At 37.0% G+C, this 17,533-nt stretch overlaps 1 protein-coding gene across 1 annotated transcript; it reads left to right on the plus strand.

Moving 5' to 3' along the window:
* The first annotated feature begins 4,740 nt into the window (after positions 1-4,740).
* LOC115228425 (tigger transposable element-derived protein 4-like) lies at positions 4,741-6,057 on the plus strand. Its single transcript, XM_029799007.1, has 2 exons — positions 4,741-5,395; positions 5,822-6,057. Exons 1-2 carry the CDS (start codon positions 4,741-4,743, stop codon positions 6,055-6,057), a joined length of 891 nt encoding a protein of 296 aa, XP_029654867.1.
* The last annotated feature ends 11,476 nt before the right edge of the window (positions 6,058-17,533 follow it).

The raw sequence follows: 17,533 nt of genomic DNA on the forward strand, positions 1-17,533 counted from the left end.
AGGTGGCGGGAGTATTCATCCCGGTTGAATGAGGAATCACTGAAACATGGAAATGGACAATACCTATATATGTGGTACACAATATTCATCAATCGAGTAAACAAAGCATTATTCTCGATGTAATGATCTTCAAAACTCGCCGCTAAATGATCGATGATATCACAGGTATCATCGAGGGGAGGGAATAGTGACTGGGACTGGCTAGACTAATTAAATGAGTAAAGGGGAGGTCTGACTGCGTTCAATATCCACGTTTCAACAGCATTCAATATCGAAGTCACAATTTTGGTGTCATTTGTCCCTAATATTAGTTCTTGTAGCATAGTTAAGAATTGTCGCTGGTTTTCGGGATTCATAACTCCACAACGATGCTTGATTATGTGTATAGCAGTCGAAATTAAATCAGTGACTACACACATTCGAATGCACCATTACTTGACAGAGCTGAGTGCAACCCTTCGCACTGGAAACGCTGATTATCGATGAAATAAGTGACAAGTCTTCGGGCGCATCGCAATGCCTGAGGCAAAAATAGATCAGCGTAAGTCGGATAGCACTCCATCCCAATCTTTAGCAAAGATAACGAGTTATATATCACATTGATAGAGGATGTATTCAACCTAGAAATAAAGACGCCACTCAACATCTCAGTGTTCACGAAGGCATCACTCAAAAACTTGTTGAAGGAATTGTTAAGTGTTTGCAGTTCTTCAAGTTCGTTCCTGATGAGGACGACTTTTGAGTTGGAAAAGACTTCGGGAAACGTGTTCATCAGTAATCGGACCAAGGCATGGACTGACTTTAACACGACAATCGCCGAGCAATAGCGAAAGCAGTTTATAATGGCAGGATTTATTGCTCTTAATATTTGTAGAAACTGGGCCTTTTCCTAGAGGGTAGTAGAGTGTGAGAAATACCAAGTGGACAATGATGATGGTGAGGACACTCACAATGTAGGCGAACGCGGGCTGAGAGTAACTTGTCTTCTCGGCTTCTGAAATCGCTTCTTCGAACCACTGAACGCATATTTCGGAAGAAATTGGTGCCATCTTTAGTTCCACGTACACTTTGAGAGAATCCAGACATCGGCTAGACATCAAATCTACAAAATATAACTCAGAACAAACCCGAATTTTCAGAAGGGTAGGAAAAACGAATCATGTACTTCAGAATTTCGTTGTAATTATGTTTGGGAATATTTCGCGGAGTCGACTACAAGAAATGACAGGAAAAGTGGACCTGAATTGAATCATCCCGAATCCACCTGATTATCATTTCAATGAGGTCCATCGCCAGTTTCCTGTGCTCCATTGACGTCTATATGTTAATTAGGCACATAAAACATTCTTAGACGTTCCAATATTAGAAATCACGCTAACGAAGCCAGGAAACAATCTTCCAATCACAGGATAGAACAATCTCTGATGTCGGATTATCAGTTGTCTTGAATAAATCACGTGGAAATTACAGAACATGAAGAATCTGTCCTCCATTATACTCTTCGTGCATAAGTTGTTCGATCCATTGGAATAAGTAATCCTAATAGTGAATGAAGGCCACGAACGTTGTTTCCTTTATCATTCACCATAATTGGAATTAGCACATCCAAAGCTTCCCGCACAACTGACTTGCAACCCTGATAATGCGCCTTGATTAGACCATTGCAAATCTTGGCGTGATTACAACTTGAAACTGATTTATTTGTCAGCTTTGTAAATTTGAATTTGGCAATGCAGTGGGCAAACAGGAGATATCGATAGTACTTGCAGACCAAGTCAATATTCGAACCCGTGTAGTTGAAGAAATCGCAACAATAGTTCAACAACTTCTTTAGTCGAAAGTCGAGTACACCCAAACCACTGTGGTATAAAGAAATGATAAACCTGATGGTATCCGGGAACTCTTCGTCGTTCTTGGGAGTGCAAAAGTAGTGATGAGCGTTCTGGATGAGTAGTTTGAGCATTCGTCCAATTGATATTTGGAAAAATGTGGAAAAGGCGCCCGAATGATTTCCATTGAATACCTACAAGTCAATTAAAAAAGGACAATTCGCAGAAATCTGTCGAAAGGGGAGTTGGTGTAGTCATCACTGCAGCAAGGAGGACCGAACAGTTCAGAAACATTGCCCTTCTCCATCTCTACTCTGTAGGAGTAGAAAATGACATATTTTAACACCTCGGACATATTTATTACAATAGCACCCTGCCTCGATAGTTGTCATCAATGTGATCTTCATTTTTCAACTCTAGAAAACTCTCAAATGCTCTCTTCTTCCACTCGATGGGATATGTCTGACACACTAACCCACAAAAAAGCAACCTCGGGGACGGTTGTGTTGAGAAATGTTTTGAAAAAGTCAAAAACTCGAAGATAATTGCTTTCGAAGCAGACGAGCATGTCAAACAAAAGTTTAAAGTCATCCCGACGTTCCCTTGGAGTGTTAGAAACAGCAAATACTGGTAGCAAGGCAAAAGTATTTTGATAAGACTAAGCAAGTCCTTCCAACACAGTGGGTAAAACCACACCTAAACCAGTCGACAAATAAGCTTACGAAATTTTTATTTCGAGTTGAAAAATCTGAATTTGTCAATAAACCGGCAAGAGTTTCAAGCTACTAATTGAGGTCATAAATATACCAAAGGAGGGTGATCAACCACCCACGTGATATTTCGAGATATAACAATTCGAATCAGTTTGAGGATAAAATGAATTGAGTGCCAGGCGCCCTCCGAATTAATCTGATCGCTGTTGGAATTGTGAACTGAAATCAATGATAATTGACAATTGACAAGTTCGTTGATTCTCCCAGCATAGTCCATAACAATTTTGATTACGTTCTGACACTCTGGGTGTTTAAATGTTTTCTGTCAATACACAAAGACAAACAACCATCATGAAATTCATATGCTGCTGAGAACGAGCGGGGAGATCAGTGAGGAGGTAACTGACTGCTTCCGCTGGAAATCTACAAAAAATGTAGCGCAGGGGAATCCTCAGGTTATCACTTTCCTGGACAATATGCCTATCATAATTAACCTGGATGAACAGCAAATGTTCAAATTTAAGTACTATTCGGACTAGAACGTCAATAATCGAAGGATTGAGAGTAGATATTTTCCCAATCATTCTGAACTGTTCAAGGCACCGAGCAAAATTCTTTGAATGTTAAAAAACAGGAACCTCTGTTTCGAAGGGGTAGAATACGGTACTCCTCTGATTAACAATATAGTCCAACCCCTTTTCTAGAGTTATCTTGGCAGTAAACATCACAATTAAACTATAAAGTGTTTAATCATCGCCTCTGTTATGAAAGAAGGGAAAAGATGGGCAAGGTTGGTGAAAATCTCAAAGCTGTCGGTATCGGTGGTAAAAACATTATTCATCTTTGAATACTGCTCGTTTATCATGTTTTCCACCACTTTATGGTCGTAGTTAAAAATCTCGAGATACTAAAAATGACTGATAAATATACCTTTGAAGTGCAATAAAAGGCGCATTCTCGGATCGGCACTTCCTGGTGTACCAAATACATGCAAAAGAGTCCAAAAGTCCTGTGCTTGCAAAACTCGGCATTGCTTAAGGCAGAGAGGAATCCTGTCAACTGTTACGTAATCACTACTCAAAAGAGATTTGAGACATTCGATATACAGTAGTCATCGGTTAATTGCATATCGGTTAATTGCATAAATCGGTTAATGGCATAAATTCATGTTTAAAACCATAACTTATATGGTTTCCATTGAAAAAATATCGGCTAATTGCATATCGGTTAATTGCATAAATCGGTTAATTGCATACTCTCATTGGGAACATTTACTATTTTTTCTTATAAAAATTTTCGCATAATTGCATAATTATAATTTGTAATTTTAAAATTTAATTATTATTACACATGTCATCTTCGTTACGTCGTGATCTTACACTTTCTCAAAAATTGGAAATAATCAATTTGTTTATTCAAGGAGGTCAAACTCAATCAGCTCTATCTGCAAGATTCAACTGTTCTCAGTCTCAAGTCTCACGGATTTTGAAGAATAGAGAAGAAATTATGCTATTGGCTGAATCTAATTGCACCAATTTGAGTCGAAAAAGACGACGCGATGGGAAAGAAAAGAACGTAGAAACTGCATTGTCCGTTTGGTTTGCTCAAACCAGGACCAAAAATGTACCAATAAATGGTAACATACTAACCCACAAAGCTACTAGCTTTGCTAAAACAATGAAAATGGATGACTTTATTCCTACTTCAGGTTGGCTTCAGCGTTGGAAAGAAAGAAACAACATATCATTTAAACGCATTTACGGGGAGAAAAAAGATTCCGATATAAATGCTGCTGAATACTGGTGCCAATGGACATTAAAAGATCTTTTAAAAGATTATACACCGGAAAACATTTATAATTGTGATGAAACAGGACTCATATTCCGAGGTTTACCCGACCGGACACTATCATTTAAAAATGAAATACCGATTGGAAGTAAAAAAATGAAAGATAGAATAACTGTAATGGTATCCTGCAACATGACGGGTTCGGACAAACACCCATTGATGGTCATTGGGAAAAGAAAGAATCCTAGGTGCTTCAAAGGAATCAAAACACTTCCAGTTAACTACGTTGTCAATAAGGTAGCATATCAATTTCAGTAGAATTATAGAATGCATGGATGACATCACCCATTTTTAAAAACTGGTTATCATGTGTTAACAAGAAAATGAAAATACAAAAAAGAAATATAGCCATGGTCCTTGACAATTGTGCTGCGCATCCAAAAGATGCTGGAGAAAATCTATCAAATGTTAAATTGTATTTTATTCCACCAAACACATCCGCATGCATTCAGCCATGTGATATGGGGATCATAAAAAGTCTAAAGCACAACTACAGATTGGCATTTTTACAAAGAGTGATTGCCGTAATTGATTCAGACGATGCCTGTCTCAAATCTGTTGTGAATTCTATCACTCTTTTGGATGCGCTACACATGCTCAAAATGGCTTGGAGGGAAGTCAAAATAGCAACAATTTACAACTGTTTCCGTAAGGCTGGATTCCATGAGAAAGTGGGGGAAAATATGTTTAGTGACATTGAATGTGACGAAATAACGATGGATGTTGCTAATGAGGATGAAGAATGTATCGGAATCATGTCCGATGAAGAAATATGTTTAATGTCAAGAGATATTTCTTGTGAAGACGATGAGGACGATGAAGATCCCATACCCGTGAAAACAACCAGTTCGGAAGCTATGGGTGCATGCAGATTAATACGCCAGTTTCTTACTAACAGCGATTTAACAAGTGAAATGGATATGGACAACTTCTATGAACTAGAAAAAAGCGTCCTACGCCTTTGCCAGAAGACTAGACAGTCCAAAATTAATGATTTTTTTAAACGTTTTTGATTATTTTCTTTTCTTGACTATTAAAAAAATTATTGATTTTTATTAAAACATCGGTTAATTGCATATATCGGTTAATTGCATAAGATTTTCCGTGGACAAATGTTATGCAATTAACCGATGTTTACTGTATTCGTTCATTTCTTTAAATGAGTTCATGGCTGTCAGGCGTTCTTCGGGATCTTCCAAAATGGTAATGACCAGCTCGACACATTTGCGGTGGCTTTCCAATGAAAAGTCATAAGCACACAAATGAGAAATCCTGGGGAGAAAGAAAATAATTCCCTCCTGCAGGATAATCAAAACTCAAAACAATCAAGCCGACTCGGACGTAAAAAGGTTCATTGAATATCCACGTGGGGAGAGAATGAAGACGGTGCACTATTGTGTCCTTATTCTCAACAATTGCATCCATCAAAAGATCAGGCGACTTCAAATAAATCTCCGCAAGCAGACTTTGGCTCTGTTTTGGTCAACTTGACAAATAACCAGTTTGCGAGAACTCGGGTAAACAGAGAAGGCCTCGTGAATGAGTGTCTTCATCACCAGCATAAAACTATCGAAATATCTTTTATCCTTTATAGCAGCAGCCTGCGCATTCTGAATAACCAAATGCAAAATATTCTGACCAAACATGTCGTTAATGGACGCCTGTAACATTAACTCCCCAAATACAACCACTTCACTTAAATTACCCAACACAAAAAGTAGAGCCTTGACGCACTCCAAAGAATAGCGAATGGTAAAGTCAGGAATGAAGTTGAGCATGAGGCGGATTCCCCGACAACTGCAGGTGTGATACCGCAAGGACATACCCTCCAAACTTGGAAGACAGCATGTCTCCAAAACACGAATTGTAACTCTTTTCAAAAAAGTAGACGAAAAAAGACAGTTTAAGAGCCTACAATAATGCCAAATCAAAACCCTCTCCTTAGAACGACAGACACACGAGGCAGTTTCAATGAGATTGAAAATATAAGACTGCACGGAAGTAAAGAGGGAGTGGTCGAGAGTCAGAGCCTCGAGAAACGCATCCATCAGCGCACACGTTAACGTTCTACTTAAAGAATGACTTTTGTGCTCCTTTTATTTGTCCGAATTGAATCAGTTAGCCAGTTCTCACAAGAGGGATTTGTCTCAAAAGTAGCCGAGAGTATTCAGGAAATGGACCAAAGTCGATTTTGGAACATAACAGCCCACATTTGTAGTGAAACAGTATAGAACTGTCCATTCTCTGTTAGGCCTCAGTCGTACTACTGCATGATGACGTGTCTAAACTAGTGAGGATATACACGTGAGGGACTGTGATTTAGTCAGGTAGATCCTCCTCCACGACACACCTCCACCCACTGGAGGTGGATGCCAGGATTGCCCACGTCTGCCCCTCCACCAATGATATATGGATAGTGGACAGTGCCCCTCATTCTACTCTCCTCAGACTGAAGGACTGCCATTCCCTCAGCACACAGTCCACTCCCTTCAAAATCGACATCCTCCTCCCCCACCCTGAGGACTGTGACACAATGGTGGCACTGAGTGATATAACACGTGACAATTATGCACGTGTTGGACATGTCTGATTATTATAGTTCATGTTTCTGACTGAGAATGGTGGAGTGACGTGGAGTCTGCTTAGCACTGATGTCTCTCTCGACAGTTGTGAGTGGAGGGGACACTCCAGTCTGTACTTCCTGAGGGATATTGAAGGTTGTCTGTCCTCAGTCATAACTAAGGGGACACCCACCTAATCCTCTGCCGTATAAGGGACATGTGTCGGACTATCACCAACAATGTCACCAGGAATCACTTCCTCATTGGAGGGGCATTTGCCTACTTTGAAATAGATCAAAGGTATGAGGCATCCTCATAGCAGTACTGCCCACTACACCATTCCACTGTGGAGAGACCACTCGATTGTCCTCCCTCAATTCCTTCCCTCCCCTCCTCAGGTTCCCGCCCTCATTTTGTCCTAGAAAGTACTCCACTTTGAGGGGGATGGGGCCAGGATTATATTGGCGGCACTTCAAAGGGTTGATGACGTCACTGCTAGTTTATATGTGTCTGATTCAAAGGGAAAATACTTCAAGAAAACAGTGACAAATATAATTAGTGAACCCGTCCTTCAATTCATTAAAGTAATCATCGGCCATGACTTGCCAGTTGTCGACCACTGTCCTCGTCAATCAACGTGACTCCTCGGGAAACATGTTGACTTTGATATCTACGAACATGGGCAGCACATTTAGGAGGATATCATTAAACCTTCACATAGGAAAGGAGAATGTTCTGAGTAGTCCCGACTGTCCAGGCTTGCTTATTCTCTACGGTTATTGCTGTGTGGGGAGGCTGGTAGGAATGAAGGGACCCCACTACGACCCAAACATCCCACATCACGCCTACATATCTACCGATGGGGGAATTAATTTTAAAAAAGTATATTAATTAATAATTTAGACATCATCATTTCGACCAATAATTGGTTTCCTTGATGGTGGGTCTGTCCTCATTGCAGTGAATGCGACGATTGTTGGGCAGAGAATTAACACTATTTTGTACTTTTCAATTGCCATTTGAGTTATTCTATCAACTACGGGGAGAGTTGGGAACACAAGGACACTCCTGGAGACATTGTCCCTCTCAGATTCGAACAGATTTCTCGTTCTTCCTCAATAAGGTACATTTATTAGGATAATTAGACTCTTTGCATACAATGCCACCAGCAATCGACTTTTGATCATCACTTTAAATCTCCAAGCTCTATTGGGACGAAAATGCTCACAAAAGGATATATTAAATAATGTATTATATTTTAATAATATATTAATTAATAATAAAATTTATATAAAATAGGCTCATGTGGGGACATGTCATTATGGGGTATCCTATCCACTCGTTTATCGACAACCACATCTCCTATGCAGAGTGGCCCACCTAATGACCCCAAAATACTGCAACTGCACTGCAGAGGACTACGAGTGGTATAACTAGAATGTAATATCAGTGACTCGTCTCCAATCCTATCAGAATGTATTAACAACGTGTCCAAATTCAACTACAATTGCTGGGAAGGAGAACCCATTCGTTCTAATAACGAGTTCCCCTCTTGGTATATTTCAGTATTCGTCTAATTCCGGGGAACATGTGCGTGAATGACCAGACCGGGGATATGAATGCCCCTCCCTGTCCTTTCCAGCCCCCTTCCAACGTAAGCATAATCACTTCGGGGTACAAATCAGTGTTCAGAGTGCTCGAGCAAGTCAACTTTATGGTACTCCAATATAAGGTGGGTGGGGAGTGCCATGTGGTAGGGGTGGCGGTCCAATATCACGTGTGTCTGGGATTTTGGGGATGGTTACATTTTGAGGATGGGGGAGGGGTGTTATAGTGTGAGGCATAAGTATGTGGACGGGGGTGACTACTCGGTCGGCGTGTGTCTCTCACACAGACACCACTCCCTGTGGGTGAATGCCTCGATGGATGTCACAATTATTGGTGAGTGTAGTACTGTGGTAGTGTAGACACACAGTTGTATGGCAGTCTTGAATATGACAAGGATATTTTTATAAATGAAATGTTTACTGTCCGAGTACACTCCAGTCTACTGAGTGACCACAAGGATGTAAATTCAAATGATTTTATTTATAAATATATTTTTAATGATGAGGTGATTAATATACATATATTTTAGTTATTGAATAACTCTATAATCACAGACACGAATACATGTGAGTATATATATACTACTCCTGGCCAGTATGTAGGTCACGTCACTACTTACTCTCACTACGGGTCTCACTCCAGTGAGTTCGTGGTTAATGTGCACGGAGAGCCCCGGATATATGAGTTGACGTGCTCTCTGTGTGGTGAGCAACAATTTGTGACCCACCGGAAATATGTGATTGACGACTTGTACCTCCAACTTGCGAATGTTTGTGATTGGATTGAATTAGTAGTATTTGAAGCCGAATTACTTTCGTGTAGAAATGGATACTACTCGTGGTGGTGTCATTTTGGTTATTAAAATAGACGAGTCAACCTCCTCCGTATTATTACTTATATTATTTATGGTTGGGGGATGTGAAGAGGGGACTAATGTTGAATTTGGGGAGTAGAGAGTGTGTTTGTGGGGAATATTCGAGTGGATATTCGTGGAGATATCTCATCTCCGGATTGGTCGTTGCCATTGTGCTGGTTGGAATAATCCTCATATATTTGTTCTACAAGTATAATGACTGTTCTATATATAGGAAAACGTGGATATCACGACTAGTGGGTAAAATGAAGCATCCTAAATATTTCGAATATAGGTTAACCACAATAGATTAAAATTTATTTAAAATAATAAATAGATTTATTTAAAATATTGTTTTTGTGTATTGGTAGTAAAGACACGCTGAATAGTAATAGTAGAATGTGTCCCTGTCCACGTCTGTCTCGAATTGGATTAGTCTAAGCAAGTCAGCTTCGATTTGATTTCTATATATATTAAACATATTACATTCTATGTATATCCAGGTTGGTTATTTGTGTCCAATCTTTTATTTTGACTTCAAAATCCTCATAGTTCTTGACTGCCAGAATACACGACCCCACCAAAATGTGTTTCCAGTTGTGTTTAGTCAGGGACGTCCGTCGTGTGGCTTTGGTCAAATAAATCTGTCGTGATACCACACAACCACCAGTGATATCAAAACGTGTTCAAAATTACAATCACAAAACAAAGTGTCCACAAAAGTAGCAATTTGGTAATAAAATAGGCCCTTATTTTGGCGGGAACAAATGTAGATTTGGCGGGCTGGTTTAACTCCTTTTTGGTGAGTCAGTTCATAGTCGATAATATCAGTGATGAGTGAGCAGGCAGCAGAGGACAACAAATTGGATGTCTAGCATTAGGGCGGGAAAATATTCACTTTAAAATTATAAGTCTTTTGTTTGATTTGGTTAGAAAACGTGTAGTTGATATTGCCCATGATAAAATATTAAAATGATAATTTATTTATTTTTATTAAATAATTTACATTTAAATATAATTAAACTGACGCAAATATAATTTTGTTTGTTGTGATGAGTAAATTAATTGTTAATATTATTCTAGGTTGATCAATCGATGCACCCAATAGGCGGAGACAAGTGAGGCGGAGACAAGTGAATCCCAATAGGCGGAGACAAGTGAGGCGGTCCAGGACAGGGGAAGAGGTCTTCGGGGGTGAAGGAACGGTATGTTTCGAAAATGAGTGGATGATGTCCCGAGCGAATCTGAGGAAGCTGGACACGGAGATATCTGCCAAGTGATTGCTTTGAGGAGTGGACCGGCGGGGGGGAGAGTTGAGAAGTTTGTTGTTTTTAAGCATCCTGATAGCACGAGAGGAGATGTAGTCATGGATTAGTTTATTCGCAGTTTTCCCATTGTTGGTTGAGAGTATTTTTGAAAGACATCTACATTGATGGGCCAGATTAGAAATAATGTGTCTTTTGTTTTCTGGAATAGAGATTTTGTGACTTGGATGAGAAAAGTCTTGTATTTCCTGTAGGAACTGGAGTCCTCTCCTCGTTCAGGCCAATCTCACTCATCTCTGTCCTATCAAAAATCCTCGAAAAATTTGTCCTGAAATCAATCTACCCTTTCCTCACTCTATCAAAGTCACAACATGGCTTCCGTCCGCAGCACTCAACAACTACACACCTATCTTGTCTAACAAGATTCATTGCAACTCCCCTCCAAATTCAATATGGGACTTTCAAGTTCAAAGTGGGATTTTCCAAATTCAATATGGGATTTCCAAGTTCAAAGTGGGATTTTCCAAATTCAATATGGGATTTCCAAGTTCAAAGTGGGATTTTCCAAATTCAATATGGGATTTCCAAGTTCAAAGTGGGATTTTCCAAATTCAATATGGGACTTTCAAGTTCAAAGTGGGATTTTCCAAATTCAATATGGGATTTCCAAGTTCAAAGTGGGATTTTCCAAATTCAATATGGGATTTCCAAGTTCAAAGTGGGATTTTCCAAATTCAATATGGGATTTCCAAGTTCAAGTGGGATTTTCCAAATTCAATATGGGACTTTCAAGTTCAAAGTGGGATTTTCCAAATTCAATATGGGATTTCCAAGTTCAAAGTGGGATTTTCCAATTCAATATGGGATTCCAAGTTCAAAGTGGGATTTTCCAAATTCAATATGGGATTTCCAAGTTCAAAGTGGGATTTTCCAAATTCAATATGGGATTTCCAAGTCAAAGTGGGATTTTCCAAATTCAATATGGGATTTCCAAGTTCAAAGTGGGATTTTCCAAATTCAATATGGGATTTCCAAGTTCAAGGATTTTCCAAATTCAATATGGGATTTCCAAGTTCAAGGATTTTCCAAATTCAATATGGGATTTCCAAGTTCAAGGATTTTCCAAATTCAATATGGGATTTCCAAGTTCAAGGATTTTCCAAATTCAATATGGGACTTTCAAGTTCAAAGTGGGATTTTCCAAATTCAATATGGGATTTCCAAGTTCAAGGATTTTCCAAATTCAATATGGGATTTCCAAGTTCAAAGTGGGATTTTCCAAATTCAATATGGGATTTCCAAGTTCAAGGATTTTCCAAATTCAATATGGGATTTCCAAGTTCAAGGATTTTCCAAATTCAATATGGGATTTCCAAGTTCAAGGATTTTCCAAATTCAATATGGGACTTTCAAGTTCAAAGTGGGATTTTCCAAATTCAATATGGGATTTCCAAGTTCAAGGATTTTCCAAATTCAATGGGGATTTCCAAGTTCAAAGTGGGATTTTCCAAATTCAATATGGGATTTCCAAGTTCAAGGATTTTCCAAATTCAATATGGGATTTCCAAGTTCAAGGATTTTCCAATTCAATATGGGATTTCCAAGTTCAAGGATTTTCCAAATTCAATATGGGACTTTCAAGTTCAAAGTGGGATTTTCCAAATTCAATATGGGATTTCCAAGTTCAAGGATTTTCCAAATTCAATATGGGATTTCCAAGTTCAAGGATTTTCCAAATTCAATATGGGATTTCCAAGTTCAAGGATTTTCCAAATTCAATATGGGATTTCCAAGTTCAAGGATTTTCCAAATTCATATGGGATTTCCAAGTTCAAGGATTTTCCAAATTCAATATGGGATTTCCAAGTTCAAGGATTTTCCAAATTCAATATGGGATTTCCAAGTTCAAGGATTTTCCAAATTCAATATGGACTTTCAAGTTCAAAGTGGGATTTTCCAAATTCAATATGGGATTTCCAAGTTCAAAGTGGGATTTTCCAAATTCAATATGGGATTTCAAGTTCAAGGATTTTCCAAATTCAATATGGGATTTCAAGTTCAAAGTGGGATTTTCCAAATTCAATATGGGATTTCCAAGTTCAAAGTGGGATTTTCCAAATTCAATATGGGATTTCCAAGTTCAAGGATTTTCCAAATTCAATATGGGATTTCCAAGTTCAAGGATTTTCCAAATTCAATATGGGATTTCCAAGTTCAAGGATTTTCCAAATTCAATATGGGACTTTCAAGTTCAAAGTGGGATTTTCCAAATTCAATATGGGATTTCCAAGTTCAAGGATTTTCCAAATTCAATATGGGATTTCCAAGTTCAAAGTGGGATTTTCCAATTCAATATGGGATTCCAAGTTCAAGGATTTTCCAAATTCAATATGGATTTCCAAGTTCAAGGATTTTCCAAATTCAATATGGGATTTCCAAGTTCAAGGATTTTCAAATTCAATATGGGACTTTCAAGTTCAAAGTGGGATTTTCCAAATTCAATATGGGATTTCCAAGTTCAAGGATTTTCCAAATTCAATATGGGATTTCCAAGTTCAAGGATTTTCCAAATTCAATATGGGATTTCCAAGTTCAAGGATTTTCCAAATTCAATATGGGACTTTCAAGTTCAAAGTGGATTTTCCAAATTCAATATGGGATTTCCAAGTTCAAGGATTTTCCAAATTCAATATGGGATTTCCAAGTTCAAGGATTTTCCAAATTCAATATGGGATTTCCAAGTTCAAGGATTTTCCAAATTCAATATGGGATTCCAAGTTCAAGGATTTTCCAAATTCAATATGGGATTTCCAAGTTCAAAGTGGGATTTTCCAAATTCAATATGGGATTTCCAAGTTCAAAGTGGGATTTTCCAAATTCAATATGGGATTTCCAAGTTCAAGGATTTTCCAAATTCAATATGGGATTTCCAAGTTCAAGGATTTTCAAATTCAATATGGGATTTCCAAGTTCAAGGATTTTCCAAATTCAATATGGGATTTCCAAGTTCAAGGATTTTCCAAATTCAATATGGGATTTCCAAGTTCAAAGTGGGATTTTCCAAATTCAATATGGGATTTCCAAGTTCAAAGTGGGATTTTCCAAATTCAATATGGGATTTCCAAGTTCAAAGTGGGATTTTCCAAATTCAATATGGGATTTCCAAGTTCAAGGATTTTCCAAATTCAATATGGGATTTCCAAGTTCAAGGATTTTCCAAATTCAATATGGGATTTCCAAGTTCAAGGATTTTCCAAATTCAATATGGGATTTCCAAGTTCAAGGATTTTCCAAATTCAATATGGATTTCCAAGTTCAAGGATTTTCCAAATTCAATATGGGATTTCCAAGTTCAAGGATTTTCCAAATTCAATATGGGATTCCAAGTTCAAAGTGGGATTTTCCAAATTCAATATGGGATTTCCAAGTTCAAGGATTTTCCAAATTCAAATGGGATTTCCAAGTTCAAGGATTTTCCAAATTCAATATGGGACTTTCAAGTTCAAAGTGGGATTTTCCAAATTCAATATGGGATTTCCAAGTTCAAGGATTTTCCAAATTCAATATGGGATTTCCAAGTTCAAGGATTTTCCAAATTCATATGGGATTTCCAAGTTCAAGGATTTTCCAAATTCAATATGGGATTTCCAAGTTCAAGGATTTTCCAAATTCAATATGGGATTTCCAAGTTCAAGGATTTTCCAAATTCAATATGGGATTTCCAAGTTCAAAGTGGGATTTTCCAAATTCAATATGGGATTTCCAAGTTCAAAGTGGGATTTTCCAAATTCAATATGGGATTTCCAAGTTCAAAGTGGGATTTTCCAAATTCAATATGGGATTTCCAAGTTCAAAGTGGGATTTTCCAATTCAATATGGGATTTCCAAGTTCAAAGTGGGATTTTCCAAATTCAATATGGGATTCCAAGTTCAAAGTGGGATTTTCCAAATTCAATATGGGATTTCCAAGTTCAAAGTGGGATTTTCCAAATTCAATATGGGATTTCCAAGTTCAAAGTGGGATTTTCCAAATTCAATATGGGATTTCCAAGTTCAAAGTGGGATTTTCCAAATTCAATATGGGATTTCCAAGTTCAAAGTGGGATTTTCCAAATTCAATATGGGATTTCCAAGTTCAAAGTGGGATTTTCCAAATTCAATATGGGATTTCCAAGTTCAAAGTGGGATTTTCCAAATTCAATATGGGATTTCCAAGTTCAAGGATTTTCCAAATTCAATATGGGATTCCAAGTTCAAGATTTTCCAAATTCAATATGGGATTTCCAAGTTCAAAGTGGGATTTTCAAATTCAATATGGGATTTCCAAGTTCAAAGTGGGATTTTCCAAATTCAATATGGGATTTCCAAGTTCAAGGATTTTCCAAATTCAATATGGGATTTCCAAGTTCAAAGTGGGATTTTCCAAATTCAATATGGGATTCCAAGTTCAAAGTGGGATTTTCCAAATTCAATATGGGATTTCCAAGTTCAAAGTGGGATTTTCCAAATTCAATATGGGATTTCCAAGTTCAAGGATTTTCCAAATTCAATATGGGATTTCCAAGTTCAAGGATTTTCCAAATTCAATATGGGATTTCCAAGTTCAAAGTGGGATTTTCAAATTCAATATGGGATTTCCAAGTTCAAGGATTTTCCAAATTCAATATGGATTTCCAAGTTCAAGGATTTTCCAAATTCAATATGGGATTTCCAAGTTCAAGGATTTTCCAAATTCAATATGGGATTTCCAAGTTCAAAGTGGGATTTTCCAAATTCAATATGGGATTTCCAAGTTCAAAGTGGGATTTTCCAAATTCAATATGGGATTTCCAAGTTCAAGGATTTTCAAGTCGGTTATTCAGTTTCAACACTGCAGTTCAGTTATAAAAGAGTCAAACATACCAACCCAATTGTACGTTTTAGATTATTCAATAAAATGATTGAACTCTATTTGAATGCTTGTTTTCAAATATTCAATTAGCTCATAATTTTCATTATATCCATAATCAACAAATTCACTCTCTCTTAAAAAGTGTAATTTCCCGCACTTCGAATGCTGATATGAATCGATAAAAAAGGAAATAACATGATTTCTGACAATTTGAGACACTTTTTAAAGTGAATTTGAAAAAGAAATGAGTGTTTTTTGATCACATTCACCGCAAATATGTTTCATCTTGCCGCTAACTTACAATTGGAAATAATTGATTTTAGATATCACTCAGATCTGAAACATCATGATAAAAACATTCTACAAGGAAGGAAGTAAATTAATTTCTCAATTAAACCATGAAATTTATTAAACAAAACCAATGAAATTTATTAAACCAATTATCAATAACCAAATAATTTGGCTTTTTCTTGGTAGTAAAGAAATGTTGCGACGTTATCTGGTTCGGAAAAAAATTTTGCGAGCTTATCTTTTTTCGGAAAAAAATTTACGACCTTTTCTTGTTCGGATTTTGAATACATTAAAAAATGGTCATCTCCATTCACAAATCTTAGGCAACGAATATGTCCGCGATAATCCTCACAAAGTACAACTGTACTTGGGGAAGCTTTTCGAATGAGCCTGCCACAATATACGCATCTTCCAAGCTCTTCACCTCCGAATGTTGCTGCTGTGACTCTCTCGTGGAGACGGTTGTTATTTTTTATATTCACGCTGTCGCTAAATGACAGCAAATGTTGAATTTCAGGACTGGAAAATGTGAAATTACATCGCGGAGCACTCAATTTATCATGAATTTTCAATAATTCTTCAAGCGTATAACCTAACAGCGTAATTAAAAAACAATCAGCCTGTTGTGTTTTCTCTTGAGTCAAGATCAAATATATTAATTTTCAATAATTCTTCCTCCGTATAATCTAACAGCGTAATTAAAAAACAATCAGCCTGTTGTGTTTTCTCTTGAGTTAAGATGAAATTTATCACTAATTTTCAATAATTCTTCCTGCGCATAATCTAACAGCGTAATTAAAAAACAATCAGCCTGTTGTGTTTTCTCTTGAGTTAAGATGAAATTTATCACTAATTTTCAATAATTCTTCCTGCGCATAATCTAACAGCGTAATTAAAAAACAATCAGCCTGTTGTGTTTTCTCTTGAGCTAAAATTTAATTGCATTTAGTACAAGTACAACAAAAAAAGGAAACAAAATTTATTAAAATAATTTTAATATATATTTACAAAATTATTAGAAAAATATTACAACTTAATTTTATAATATTTAGAATTACGTCTCCTAAATGTTAATTATTTACTATTTTGAGTATTGTGGCAGGCTCGTTAGAAAAGCTTCCCCAAGGCATTGCTAGATTTGTTACCTATAATACACACAATTACACCAAATGAAATATTCAATCCACTACGGCAAACAAGATTGACAGGCCGAAACATTGAATATTTTTCGTGCTTAAAAAGTGTAATTTCCCCCACATCGAATGCTGATATGAATCGATACAAAAAGAAAACAACATTATTTTTGACAATTTGAGACACTTTTTGAAGTGAACTTGAAAAAGAAATGAGTGTTTTTTGATTACCATTCACCACCAATATGTTTCAACTTACAACTGTAAGGAAAGAAAGGAAAAATATTTATTTAAAAAGAGGCACAAAATTCGTTTGACACCCTTGCATCAAAAGTTTCGGTTTCTAGAGCTTTTTGTTTTCAAGACTCAATTTTCAACTTAATTTTGAATAATCTCTCAATTCAGTGTTGAACTGATATGCATCAGCCTCAAATCTTTTGAAGGATTCAGTTTTTTCTATGTAAAGATGATCTTTTTTGTGAATTCGATCTTGTCTTTAATCTTTTTATCAATCTTCGCTAAACGAATTTCAGAAGTTATT

This window comes from Octopus sinensis, unplaced genomic scaffold, assembly GCF_006345805.1.
Source record: "Octopus sinensis unplaced genomic scaffold, ASM634580v1 Contig10412, whole genome shotgun sequence".
In the NCBI taxonomy this organism is placed as follows: Eukaryota; Metazoa; Mollusca; class Cephalopoda; order Octopoda; family Octopodidae; genus Octopus; species Octopus sinensis.